Genomic DNA, 14,539 nt, shown 5'->3' on the forward strand with positions numbered 1-14,539 from the left:
ATATTGAGTAACTGTCGCCATGTTGGTGTACCAGCAGGGATACTGCACTCTAATAAAAGATGTCCTCATAATGTCGACCACGTGCCTGAATGCATGCTTGAACACTGACCGGGTGATGCTTTTGACCAAGTAGATTCTCCAAAAAAATTAACGTATTTTGTTTCAAAATGTTATAATTAAAAATTCTGGCATTCTGGAATCTTCTAAAGGGATGGCAAACACATAGCATTGAATTCTAGCTGGGAATGATGAACATTAGTGGTGGTGGTGGTGGTGGTGATTATTGTTTTAAGAGGAAGTACAACTGGGCAACCATCCTTTATATAACACTAATCAGAGAGAAAATAAAATGGAAGGGGTCGGACACTTCGAAAAATGAAGGTATCGGCCAAAGAAAGACAAGGGCCATGAAGGGTTTGAAAATGAAAGACTCCCTAGCCCTCGCAAACCTAATAGCGTCGGGGTCGGAAAAGAACAAGAGTTGACCAAGGGAGGTCGGATACGATAGATGAAAGTGAGGAGCTTGGCACAAGTAAGTGGAAGAAATGCCAGGACTCAGCTAAGGACCCCGTGGTCGCCAACCCACGCTCCAAAGTTCAGAGCCCCTTGGGCCCCTTTTAGTCGCCTCTTACGACAGGCAGGGAATACCGTGGGTGTTATTCTACCGCCCCCAACCACAGGGGGATGATGAACATTACCTGCTTTAGGTCCACATCGTTGAGAACCAGGATGACGGTTATGTCCTTCACCATAACCAGTTGCCAGAAGTCAGCCACAGTCTGTGTGGTCGGAAGCTGGCACGTGATGAACTGGTCTTTAATCCGAAAACCATTGATGCTCACTGCATTTAAACGTGACTTGTTCGATTTCATTCCTGTCAAAAAAAAAAATAATAATAATAATTAACTACATGTGAAATTTAATATTACTTCTGAATCATCACTGAAAATGAACAACTAAGTGTCAAGACTTTTGGCATGTCAGTAACAACAAATAGGTGAGTACAGCAGCATAACCGGGGGAGGAGGGGGGGATTACTGGGAGTTAGAACCCCCCCCCCCCATGGAAATTTTACAAAAAGGAAATAAACAAAAACTGACTATAAACAACAAACTACATGGACATTCAGAGAAATAGTTGTTGAACCAACAGATCTGTTGAGAATATTTTCTAAGAAGCCTCAAAAGTTGGATTTTAGATTGTAAACAGAACATACCATTTGCTGTAAAACTGTTCACCTTGATCATAATGTTCTTGTTCTGTATTTTAACACGTTGACTACCAGCTCCTCAGCGGATGATTTAAACCTCCATCCCAGCCTTTTTAAATCCCCCTCATCTCTATACTGCACTATTTTACATTAAATGTTACTGTACGAAAACTGGTTGTTGAGCCTTTCGAGAATCGGCTTAATTTTGTATAGCCTATCAGGATTCCCCTCATAATGACTGCTGTCATTAAAGTGCAAGAATGACAATATGTTTCCAAACCAGGTTCGTGCCATGGTTTTTGAAAAAATCTGTGAGCCGAAAATAGTGTCCTCTGTCCAGTACATTTTCAGATCTGGTTTTTGAATTATTCCGGTTACAAAAATTAGTCCTAAAAAGTTGTTCATCTCATTTACATTGACCGGTTTCCACGTTTAAAAAATAGAATAGGCCTATTTTATGAATGGACGCAGTGCTGCACTAATAACTTGTTCCGCGTAAAGGTTTGTCTGATGGCATACGGAAATCGTCATTTACAGATAAATTGATGATAGACATAATTTCATTGCTATTTAATCCTATCCGGCCAGTGAACTTGACTGCAGGCAGGCGATAAGACCGATGCATATTGGTTATTTGAATGAGCTGAATTTCACTTTGGCCAGAGTCTGGTATATCTTCATCAGAATTGCTTTCGCTATCACTGTAATCAGGGATGAGTTTATCATCAGAATCATCATTCAGTAGTATGATTTCAATTTCCTCACTTCGTATACTGTGTGTTGTAACTCGTCATGTTATCGCGACACAAAACTCACTTCACTACACACCCTCACAAGAATACCGCGACTGGCTTAGGTCCGTGTTTACTCAAAGAAAAAAAAGAAAGAAAGCATTGGAATGTACCCTCTGTTCAGGTAGTCAGGGTGAGGGACTGTTCATTCATATGGCATCTATGGTTTTCAACACGAACTACGACTTCATACGAATTTAGCATTAAATTCGAAACAACGTTTACATCGCGCAACCTTAAACGCCTTAACTCGGATACGGTCCCACACATAGGCTGCTCTTAAATGCCTTAAGGCGTCTACGGGAGTGAACGTGTTGATGTAAAGTTTTGTAGTGAACTGCAATCTAAACTTGTACCAGTGTCCTTATAATGACAAGTCTTGAACGTGCACACCACACATATACTAGCTCCTTCTTTGTGTTCTATCATCAAACAATACCCCCCCCATCGGCCGATCTTGGCTACGCTACTGGGTGAAATTGTCAAGTCCTCTGAGCTATCTGTCTTGAGAGGCAGAACTGTAATTAGAGAAAGGTGGAAGGTGAATATCTTAGGACTTACCAGGTTCATACTCGAGATACTCCACAAGGACTTGGTCCTGCGAGCAGCGGTGCTCGAGTCGCTGATACTGCCGCTCTAAATCCCCCTCTCCTCTGAGACGCTCGACGCGAGCCCTGAAGTCGCCATCACAAGGCACTGCCGTATGGTCCTCGATCAGACATTCCACTAGAACCATGTGCAGCAGTCGATACTGTTCCTGCAACACCCGCTGCTGTTAACTGTCACACACAGACACAAGGTAGTAGAGACTTTCATCTACCTGGGAGCCTTGATCTCAAATAACAGGGGCAGTTCAGAAGAAATCCTGCAATGGCTCACACAGGACTAAGAACACAAAACTTGAACTGGTCAATGCTCTGATGTTTCTGATTGCCTCATAACTGATAACAAGAAGATACAGTGAGTTTCTCTCATCGGTTGGCACAGGCGCGCCCAGCTTATCTGCCTCCTGTTGACTCATCACTCCCCCTTACACAGCGCAGCGACACTGGAATGCTCGCACTTGGCTTAAAAATCCAGGGATGCGCTACATTATGTTAAAAAAATAGAGATCCTCCACGCGCAACAATTACCTTCCTTCAAGTTCCAAAAAACTGAAGAGCCTTTCCAGCATCCATGTGTTTTTACGTCTATGAATATCTTAAAAAACGACCTAACTTCGTCTCAGTTGTTCTTCGAATATACAGCAGCACATTTAAGAAGCCAGCATATGTTGAATTCCTTGACCCACAACTGAAAATTTCCATCCCTAACAACTTTTTAATGCTATATGGCGCACTGGAATTTTATCGTAAATAAACAACGTGACTTTGGCTCAGTGGTTCTTCAATTGGATACCAGCATATTAAAGGAGCCAGCGTATTCTAATCTCCTTATCCAGCAACTCAAGGATTCCTTTCTATAACATCTTTTTAATGCATACTGGACTTTTTATGAATCTCTTTCATAGAGTTATTTTTTAACATAGTGCTGCACAATATCTCACATGGTATGTATTTTCATGAGACCTTATGTGTCTTTACATTGTTTAATTTCTTCTGTATTTGTGTTTTAATTTGCTTTAGGCTGACAATGACCTAGTACTAGGTTGAAACTAGTCCCTAATTTTATGTAATTTAAACTCTTTACATTTTGTATTGAAAAGGTGGATCCTATTAATACATTAATTTAACTCTATTGTAATAACAGTTCAATACGGATCTATCATTATGAAACTTATTTCATTTAATGGCTTCATTGTGTAATACTCAAAGGACTTTTGCTTGTAAAACATTTCTAACTTACCACATTGTCCACCAGGTTGGGCCGCTGTTTACGGATACACTGCAGGTACCTCAATACATCGACAGCACTCTCCGCTGCGGCCATGCGCAGATTGATGTCAGCAAGAATTATTGTACCGGTCCGACCCACACCGGCACTGCAATGGAAGAATTATATCAGTTTGTAGCTGAAGTTTATAAAGGAAAAAATTAATGTACACAATAACTGTAAAATCTTGAGATGTATTATTTGCAGAAGAATAGACACTGAGTTGGGAGAAGGCCAGTTTAGCTTCCAAAGAAATAGAGGAAAATGCAAAGCGATATTGACTCTATATCTGATCCTAAAGAATGGAGTTAAGAAGAGCAAGCTCACGTATATGGTATTCGTAGATCTAGAAAAGGCATTTGACAACAATGATTGGACAAAGCTATTTGAGATTCTGGAAGTGATAGGGACTGGCTACAATCTAAATGAAAATCAAAGATCAGTAATAAGAATTGAGGGCTACCTAAAAGAAGCAGCTATTTAGAAGGGAATTTTGAATTGATGGTGATAAGTGTTATAAGATTTACCTGTTGAAAATTACTTGCTTTCCTCCTGACATTTTTCCAAGGCCCTTCCAGCTGCCTGCTTGTTAGCTTGTGCCTTCCCCAATGCTATATTTAAATAATTCCTGCATTTTTGCTAAAACGACAATAACTCCTAAACTATTCATCTAAGTTATAAATTGTAAATAATATTTTCATCTCAATAAGATTATCACAGTGAAGAAACAATTGATTTTGATAAGGATTATGTGATTAATTTCAAAATATGGTTTTTAATTCTAAGGTTGATGCTTTTCAGCAAACTATAACATAAAAATGCCTACAGCTACCTTTTATGGATAGGGTATATACCAAAATGGGCTTTCCTAGAGAGGTTTCTATACTCAGCAATTCTTCCATACATAACTGAAGTACATAAGTGATTGTTTAGGCAGCTTAAAGTCAAGAAAATGCAAGTATGGCTGATTTTTCTTTCATCTTATTCACTAAAATCATCATGGCTTGATTCCAATCTGTTGTAGATTAATGTTTCATTCATCTAAGCCTTCACCGACAAATATTTTATACAATGGTGAAAATCACATTGAAATCCGTTTGTTGGTTCTTGAGATTAGCCTGTACAGACAAATAGCTACAAGGGACTTAATTTTGTATTTCTGTATATCTACCACTTTGGGAGTGGTGACCCCATTGTAATAATAGCCTATATATATGGTTCATTCATTACATCCCTGATCTGGTCAAAGACTGGAAAACAGGTTGTAGGTTTTCATTCATCTGGATATCTAGATTTACAAGCTTTGTTTTGATCACATGCATAATAATATTGTAGAAATTCATAAAATGGTATTAGTAGGTACTGTAATGAAAAGGAACAAACAAGTTCAGTTCAAGTTATATATAAAAAGACAGGCACAATGACAGGAAGACGTAACATATGAGAAGAAACACGACAAGTCAGTACGGGAAGAAAGAGAGATGGAAAGAAAATGCGAAAGGACAAGAATAACCTTTACATTTTCATACATTGCCGTCAATCAATTAACCCATCACTCATCAATGATATGCAGGTGGCAGATTCTCTATCAGTTGTTTTCCTAATTCCTCCCTGTGGGTGGAGGCGGTGGAGGTGGACTAAAAGGGGCCTCAGGGTCTCTGTACTTTGGAGCGTGGGTTGGTGACCACGGGGCCCTTAGCTCAGTCCTGGCATTGCTTCCACTTGTGCCAGGCTCCTCACTTCCATCTATCCTACCCGACCTCTCTTGGTCAACTCTTGTTCTTTTCCAACCCTGAAGGTATTCCGTATGGAGCCCTAGGGAGTCTTTCATTTTCATGCCTGTCAAGGCCCTTGTCTTCCCTTGGCTGATACCTTCATTTTTCAAAGTGTCGGACCCCTTCCATTTTTCTCTCTGATTAGTGTTATATAGAGGATGGTTGCCCAGTTGTACTTCCTCTTAAAACAATAATCACCACCACCACTTGTTTACCTAACTTTCTCTCAAATGTTCCTGAGTTGATCTGGGAGTTGGCATTCCTATCTGTATAGACGAGCAACTTGATTTATAATTTATGTTTGTTCAATGTTCAATGTAATATGGTAATAACTTTTATGTAGCTTGAAGGGGAACATTTGTAATTTGAATAGGTATTCCTTTTCATCAGATGCAGTGATCTATTGTTTAATTTGGTTTGAAGTGAATGTCCCTATGTTCTTCGTAAGTTGCGTCCATCTGATACAGGCACCAACATCAGGTTGACTGTTGAGACTTATGATTATATACCCCTGCTGTAGGAGCAATGATATAATTTGCCATCAACCACAGCAGTTTTGATGCGTCATTTAGTTTCAAGTTTGGATGTGATGTTCGGACTTCAACAATATTTTAAATTAAGATTGTAAATTGTGGCATACCAAAGTGTTTAATTTATTATTGGTTATATGTGTGCATATGTCTTCCAATTGTAGCATGGCTAAAGATGACCCAATATATATGGGGTCGAAACTAGTCCAAGTTTTATAAGAATATGTAAGCTTATGGTATTGAACAGGTGGACCCTTCTCTACCCTTTGACAGAGATCAGTTGTGAATACGGACCATAATGAAACTCATAACTTATGAGATGAAGACAGATCGATCTCAGTGGCGGTTTCTGGTATAGCGCAATGGAGCAATGAACCTCCAGTTTATATCAAATTGTACTCAACTACGTAATTTTCACAACTCCCTTGTCAATCTCGAAGCTCTTGCTAAATCCCTCTATCCGTAATATACTCGTACTGGCTTTCAATTCATGTGAGCTGTGCAAGGTCTGTGGCTGGATACTTGTCTGGAATGAACCCCCTTGCAAAAGCGATCTCTCCGTCCGTACATAGGCGAAGGGAGTGGCGAGGTGCAAGGGGACGAAAGCCAGCACTAAGGCAAGACCAGGATATCGCAGAAACGGATCTCTGTTCTTTACGCATGTGCAATAGGCCACTGTCTCAAGACTAGCTAGTCGTGTTGTTGGGGTTGGGGTATGTGCCAGCCATCTGTTGGCCTTACGGGAATTTGACTAGGCAACAGAGAATAGTGCACGTAACTAGCGCTAGTGTTGAAAAGCATCGTTACTACCAAAAGTCACATTAAACTGTCAAATTCCAATTAATATCTTGTCCCAAATATATCATTACTTACTAAACACCTATTAATTTGCCTTCTTTGGAATAATTACCTTTTGGAGAGAAACTTAACTCAAAAATCATTGAGGCAAAGAATAGCGCCAAGGCAATACCAATGAAAACTTTTAAATATAGTTGTTACTATTCCCATGACATCGGAAGCAGAAAGGTGTTTCTCTACCCTGAAGAGAATAAAGACTTTCTAGCGCAGCACAATGACCGAGGATAGATTTATTGCTCTTGCTATGTTGTCAATTGAAAGGAACTTTGTTCGAGACTCTGCGGACTTCAATGAAGCAGTTATTTCTTATTTTGCATGTGGTAAAACTCGGCATGTAGGCCTACTGTATTTTCTGCTCCTCTCGTATTTGATCACATTTCTAGAATGTATGTCATATTAGTTTAGGAGGTTACGGCCCACGACGGAAGAGAAGCTGGCGGAGATGGGGAGAGGAGAGGTTGGGGGGGGAGGCAATTTTTTCTTCTTTTGAACCCCCAGTGATGAAAGTCACGCGCCGCCACTGATCGATCTATCTGTACATGACAGTGTATAAAGATATGGAGATTACCCTTGTCCTTTTGAGTTTCTTTCAATTTCTCCCTCTCCCCACTCTAACCTGTCATTGTGTTGTTTTTCCTGTTATGGATTCCTTTCATTGTTCCTGTCTTCCTAAATATGACACAAAATGGATGGTATTCGTTTCATAAAAATATGTCTCCCAGACGTTTTTAATTGTTTTTTTTTTTTAGGGAACAACATTTTAACCCGACAGCGTGCAGTGACATGTAGCACACGTCATGCAGTAGCTGTCTGTTGCTGTGGAGTGACGTGCCTGGCACGCACTGCGCCACATCTACATTGGCGTTCCATCTAGTGAGTTTCTTTCAAACTATGTCCGAGGTCTCTTCACAGCCATCTAGATAAAGCTTCATTCTTTCATTTCATATATCTATCAATTCATTTTAATTAATTTCACCTCCTTATCGAAGTGTAAAATTCATCGACTATTCACTCGTGTGCTTTTCCCACAATGGTGTCAATGAACAAGGATAATTTTTCTAGCATTTTAAATGAGTGTTTTAGTGATTACAAGGATAAGCAAAGCAAAGTCATCACCATACAGGCCATGAAGGGCCTTGGAGGAGTGGAAGGTAAAGGCTTCCACTATCCGTAACCTCGGCACTTGGTGGGGTAGAGTGGTTAGCTGTACACCCGGCCGCCTTCGCCCTGGTACTCATTTTTGGTGTAGGCTGAATGAATCTCAGAGCCATGTGCACCTCCGGAAGTGGAAATCTCGTTTCTTAAATTTTACAACTTCCTGACGGGGATTCGAACCCACGTCCTTCCGGGCAAACCGAGTACGCCTTTACCGCCTCGGCCAGGCAGCCCCTGATTATGAGGATAGTAGTTATAATTTTAGCAATGATTCTGATGACAGTGATGTTGATATTAGACCGTGATGAGGCTGAAATGATACAGAAGGGACTGTTTATTTCCGACACTATTTGTGCTAGATGTGGTAGTGCTGTGTGTAATTTTTACTGGGATGACGTGGATAATTACATAAGAAATAAACATTTTGTAAGGTCTTTTCACCCCAAGGTTTAGCTCTAAATGCCGTGCAACTAGTAAAGTCTTTCAAACATTATTTTTTCACTTGAGCTTCTGCTGCTGAATGTAACGGAAACAAATGACTACACTTACAGTACATAAAGTCCTGAGGAATGTTATTTCCATTTCGATCTAGGGTAACGGAATTGATTGCAGTCAATTAAAATTAGATGTATGTTACCTTAGCCCTCTTCATGTTGATGGAAACAGTACAGAAACTAAATTTTAGGTCTTATTCTCAAAAAATTGTGCCATTGTCACGCACCTTATTTGATTCATATCTTTAGACAAATTTGAACCCATATGCAAATTACCTCACTTCAACAACAATGAGACTAAACACATTATATATGGTGAACTGAAAAGCTATTTCCAGTATTATAATCATAATTGGTTGGAAATTAACAGAGATATGGTATCATAAAACAGTTTGGTGCACAGGTATGCTAGCCTTTAAATGCCCAGTGAAAGCTCCTCCTGCATCCACTGAAGGCTAGATTTTTAAATGCTCCTGCTGAGAAGGGTTAGTGCCCCGTTTTTATGAAAGAGGTTCACAATACTTACTTAACCCATTCACTGCCAAACCCGTATATATTCGTTTTGGTGCAGTGTGTACTTCACCGATCTTACAAATGTACGCGATATAGTGTCATGCTTTGAAATTCCGTGGAAATGCTCGAGGAAATTCTGTACGGCAGATATACCACACCATTTTGCGTGTTTTGAAAGTGATCTGGTGTTATTTCAGCTTCGTTGGAGTGGAACATCTTTCCCGCTTACGTGTAGCCATCACGGTGTCTTGAAGTATACATTCATCTCTTGTTGACGAAGAAATTGAATGTTTCCTCATAAATAGTGATTCTGGAGTGCTATATTTTGATAATGAAGATGGAGAATATCTAAGTGGCGATAGTGAACTACAAGAAAGTGCGAGACAAAGTAGTAATGATGAATCTCATGCGGAATTGTCACCCCTTGAATAAATTATTTTCCTCCAAATGTGAATGATTTTTATAATACCAGTTCTTGGATCAACACTTTTATATTATATTTCAGTAATAGTATCACCGAGTGGAGTAGCTGTGTGCGTTAACATGCTACGGCCATGGAGCCAAGCTCTGCACTCGGCAGGCGAGTGGGTTCGAACCCCGCCATCAGCTGTCCTGAGAATATTTTTATTTTTAATGGTTTCCCTTTTGCACTCCCAAGCAAATGTCGGGACAGTTCCTATTCATAAACCACAGCCGATTCCTTCCACTTCTGTACCCAGTTTCATTCACCATCATTCATTTCATATTCATGTCCGACTCGTTGGCTGAACGGTCAGCGTACTGGTCTTCGGTTCCGAGGGTCCCGGGTTCGATTCCCAGCCGGGTCAGGGATTTTAACCTTAATTGGTTAATTCCAATGGTGCGGGGACTGGGTGTATGTGTTGTCTTCATCATCGTTTCATCCTCATCATGACGCGCAGGTCGCCTACGGGAGTCAAATAGAAAGACCTGCACCTGGCGAGCCGAACCCGTCCTGGGATATCCCGGCACTAAAAGCCATACGACATTTCATTTCATATTCATTATCTTCTCAACTGAGATTTGGATCGGGAAGGGCATCCGGCCGTAAAAATATGGTGTAAAATATAATCTCACTTCATCACCAACCCCGTATTGGGCTGCAGGTCTAAGGGGACGATATGCATTCCATTAATTGTATCAGTAAACATGTATCTGTGAAAGTGCTTCTTCCCAAAAAAAAAAAAAAAAAAACGGCCCAGAGGGCTTGCCTGGTCATCAGAACTCAGCAGTTAAAAGGTTAATACAGAGGGTCATACCATGTACTTGCCTGCAGTGAACGAGTATGGGTCCATCGCCCCGAGGAGCTCTCAGCAGCTGTTTGAGGTAGAGAGCCACCGACTGTGCATATAGAGGAACACCATGGTCTGGCCACGATGTGAAGTGCATGTGTCGTATCTACAACAGATAAAAATTGCCTTACACAAAGATTTATTTTTGTTAGCAGTATTATTATTATTAGTGAATGGCAAGGAAATTATATACATAATATACAATATATACACAATAACAAAAACATTGATTCACTTCAGGCATTAGTGTTATATCTGAAAGTCCAACTTTTCAATCCACTGTAGTGCTTCCGCTGTTGGAGATAGGAAGTCTTCCAAACTACCTGGATAAGCCCGCAGTTGACACTCACTTACAATGTGGGTGATAAACGTTGCTCACGTCCGCAGGATTTACCTCCTCATTGCCCTGCATGTGTCCCCCAGGTGGTGCTAAGCGAGCAACAGCAATAGGCAGCCAGTCTATCCTAGGATCTGCTGGCTATCAAATTATGTCAAAGACACCATGTGGAAACAGCTCTTCTCAGAGCTCTTTTACAAGAAACATTGGTCCCACTATTCGTATTTTTTGTTAGCAGTTATATTAACACATACAGGTTATGCAAAAGTGAGCTGGGAAACAGCTAGGTATGAGAAGAAAGCCTCTGTGATATTAATAATTAACAGGGGCCGATGACCTTCGATGTTAGGCCCCTTAAAACAACAAGCATCATCATCATCATCAATAATTAACAGTGGCATGCAGTGAACACATTCATTACCCCAGCTGCAAAAATGTTTATTTTTTATTTTTTTAAATATAAGCAATCGTAGCCCCACTACACTTTCTAAAGTCAATGTTACAATTTTAACAATGATATTTGTTTTACGTCCCACTAACTACTCTTTTACAGTTTTCGGAGACGCCGAGGTGCCGGAATTTAGTCCCGCAGGAGTTCTTTTACGTGCCCGTAAATCTCCCGACACGCGGCTGACGTATTTGAACACCTTCAAATACCACCGGACTGAGCCACGATCGAACCTGCCAAGTTGGGGTCAGAAGGCCAGCGCCTTAACCGTCTGAGCCACTCAGCCCGGCCTGTTACAATTTTATAAGGCTGCAGTTTTCATAAAAAGGTCTACGTGAGAAAGGTCTTTCAAGAATATTTTCAACCACACACTCACAAATATTTCCAAATTAATATTCAAGGCAATGATTACACCATCATAACTTAATCTATAGCAGATTTTAAATAATGTACTTAGAGTTCCACCCAGTGACGCTTCGTGATAGTAGTCATGGTTTTCACAAAATTACACTGGTTCTAACTATTTGTTTTTAACTTAAAAAGCCTAATGCAAGGCTATTGCACATTTTGGGCTAGTTCTTTTAGCAGTACCTTCTACTATGTTACATATTAAGTGATTAAGTCCACTTAGTCACTTTAGCCTGGATGCCAATCTTCAAAAATGGACTTCACATTAGAGGGTAGCGTACCCGTACCCCCAAAATGGTTCATTCTAAGAAAATAACTACCACACCAACGTGTAGAACATGTTTTCTTTACCCCAGTGGTGCATTTAACTCAAATTCGTAAAAAATGGACTTAGTCACTTTTGCCTGAACGCCGACGTATATTCTTCTATATTACAATTGATTTCATAAACTGGCTCTATTATTATTAGCAAGACGATGTGCAAGTGGCTATACTGTTAACGTGGTGATATTTTCCTTGTAGTCTCTAGTGTGTAGCCCTGAACACTTCAAGTGTCAAGTATTTAAATGTACATACCTAAGCTAGCTGGCCTGTCGCCATAAATTGCTATCGGGGGAGGGCCCACAGCACTGCCCCTCTCCCAGGACAAGGAAGCTTCAAGTGCATGCGTCAACCTAGTGACTTAAATTTCGCTGGGGTACATCTCTGCCGCTCCGGCAAGGAAACCCAGCTTGCTGGAGAAGCTGAACTGCGGTAGTGCAAGCGGATTGTCGAAACAGCTGTACTTCATTTGACTTAGGTTTTTGCAGTTTTTAAACTTTATAAAAAGCGTTCTTAGGAATAATAAAAAAATGCAAATACAAAGTTATTTACCCCACTAGCGCTGGGGTAGATGGGGTTCAGTGCATGCCACTGATAATAAAACTTTCCACTTCCAGGTATCTTCCCTGCTTATGCATATCTCATCCCAGGTTATTTTGGATATTCTGACACTAGCTGGAATAGGTTAATATTTATTTTATATTTACAACTATTTACAAAGTTTTAGAACATACATGAAATTAAAACACTGTTTCTTCATATTTTCATCAACATTTCACTGCTGTGTGATTAATTTCCATACACAGGTGTACACCATATGAGCAGGCTCCTCCTCCTCTCCTCCTCCTACTTTGACTGAGAAGTGAAAGGGGAGAGACAAGTAGGGAGGCCAAGGAATCAATGGATAGACACGGTGGAATCAGAGGTATTAGCGATGAAAACACAGCTGTGTCAATTTACAAACAAAACTGAAAATGTACTTTATTCATAATTATTTCTTTAATCATTTTCCTTTCAGTTTTGTTTTAGATTCTCTGAATTATTAGAAAGATAAGACCATTATCTGTTCTGTTTTTCTATAACTTACTAAATGTTTTTCATACTGCACCTTGTGTGTATGAGTTTTTTCCTCTTATGTTAGTTCATTTTTTTCACAGATTCTTAGGGTAAATGTCAAAATGTAGATAGTGTTTTTACTGGATATCCCACAGGGAAGCCACAGAAAATACGTTAGTCAGGGGAACCATTACTTCAAGAAGGTTATTTCCCAACTTCACTAGTTTGTGAATAATGATCTTTATTAATGCATCTGAAAATGTACTATGTTTAAATAAGCTAAAAGTGCAAGGCACTAAAATTACATTTGCCTTAATGATGATTGTTTTAAGAGGAAATACAATTGGGCAACCATCCTCTACTAACACAAATCAGAAGGAAAATGCGAGAGGTCCAACACTTTGAGAATGAAGGTACCAGGTAAAGAAAGGAAAGGGTCATGAATAGGATTGCCAAGTGTCCCGTATTATGTGGGATTTCCTGTATTTGGAAGACTGAAGTACTGCCCCCTTTTAACAGCATGCGGGATGCTCCTTTCTCCCATAATTAAACAACTCACTTCTGTCATGGTTAAAATTATCTATTTACAATAACATTTACCATGCATTTGAGTTCATTATTTTTCATCTAGCGATTCTTGACTATGATCGAAACATGTAGCAGGCGAGCGAAACACCGGCGCCAAGCCCAAGAGCGGGACTCACGGGAGAAATACACAGAGGCATCTGGTTTATGTCAACACAATTATTAACAAAGCTGAGCTGAGCTGAGCTGTGCTGTGCTGTGCTGTGCTGTGCTGTGCTGTGCTGTGCTGTGCTGTGCTGTGCTGTGCTGTGCTGTGCTGTGCTGTGCTGTGCTGTGCTGTGCTGTGCTGTGCTGTGCTGTGCTGTGCTGTGCTGTGCTGTGCTGTGCTGTGCTGTGCTGTGCTGTGCTGTGCTGTGCTGTGCTGTGCTGTGCTGTGCTGTGCTGTGCTGTGCTGTGCTGTGCTGTGCTGTGCTGTGCTGTGCTGTGCTGTGCTGTGCTGTGCTGTGCTGTGCTGTGCTGTGCTGTGCTGTGCTGTGCTGTGCTGTGCTGTGCTGTGCTGTGCTGTGCTGTGCTGTGCTGTGCTGTGCTGTGCTGTGCTGTGCTGTGCTGTGCTGTGCTGTGCTGTGCTGTGCTGTGCTGTGCTGTGCTGTGCTGTGCTGTGCTGTGCTGTGCTGTGCTGTGCTGTGCTGTGCTGTGCTGTGCTGTGCTGTGCTGTGCTGTGCTGTGCTGTGCTGTGCTGTGCTGTGCTGTGCTGTGCTGTGCTGTGCTGTGCTGTGCTGTGCTGTGCTGTGCTGTGCTGTGCTGTGCTGTGCTGTGCTGTGCTGTGCTGTGCTGTGCTGTGCTGTGCTGTGCTGTGCTGTGCTGTGCTGTGCTGTGCTGTGCTGTGCTGTGCTGTGCTGTGCTGTGCTGTGCTGTGCTGTGCTGTGCTGTGCTGTG

The 14,539-nt window shown here is 41.0% G+C and overlaps 1 protein-coding gene across 5 annotated transcripts in view; it reads right to left on the bottom strand.

Moving 5' to 3' along the window:
• The window catches only part of LOC136882342 (receptor-type tyrosine-protein phosphatase kappa), a 90,507-nt gene that overhangs the window by 25,992 nt on the left and 49,976 nt on the right, over window positions 1-14,539 (bottom strand). For all 5 annotated transcript variants that reach the window (XR_010861147.2, XM_067154934.2, XM_067154933.2 and 2 more), the window contains exons 9-12: window positions 10,487-10,614; window positions 3,847-3,982; window positions 2,563-2,758; window positions 699-874 (exon numbers count right to left, since the gene is read on the bottom strand). Coding sequence is in view for 4 of the 5 variants with exons in the window: in XM_067154934.2 (XP_067011035.2) it covers window positions 699-874; window positions 2,563-2,758; window positions 3,847-3,982; window positions 10,487-10,614 (636 nt within the window). In the remaining variant the exon portion in view is untranslated. The remainder of the gene's footprint in view (window positions 1-698; window positions 875-2,562; window positions 2,759-3,846; window positions 3,983-10,486; window positions 10,615-14,539) is intronic.

Source organism: Anabrus simplex, chromosome 10, assembly GCF_040414725.1.
Source record: "Anabrus simplex isolate iqAnaSimp1 chromosome 10, ASM4041472v1, whole genome shotgun sequence".
Lineage (NCBI taxonomy): Eukaryota > Metazoa > Arthropoda > Insecta > Orthoptera > Tettigoniidae > Anabrus > Anabrus simplex.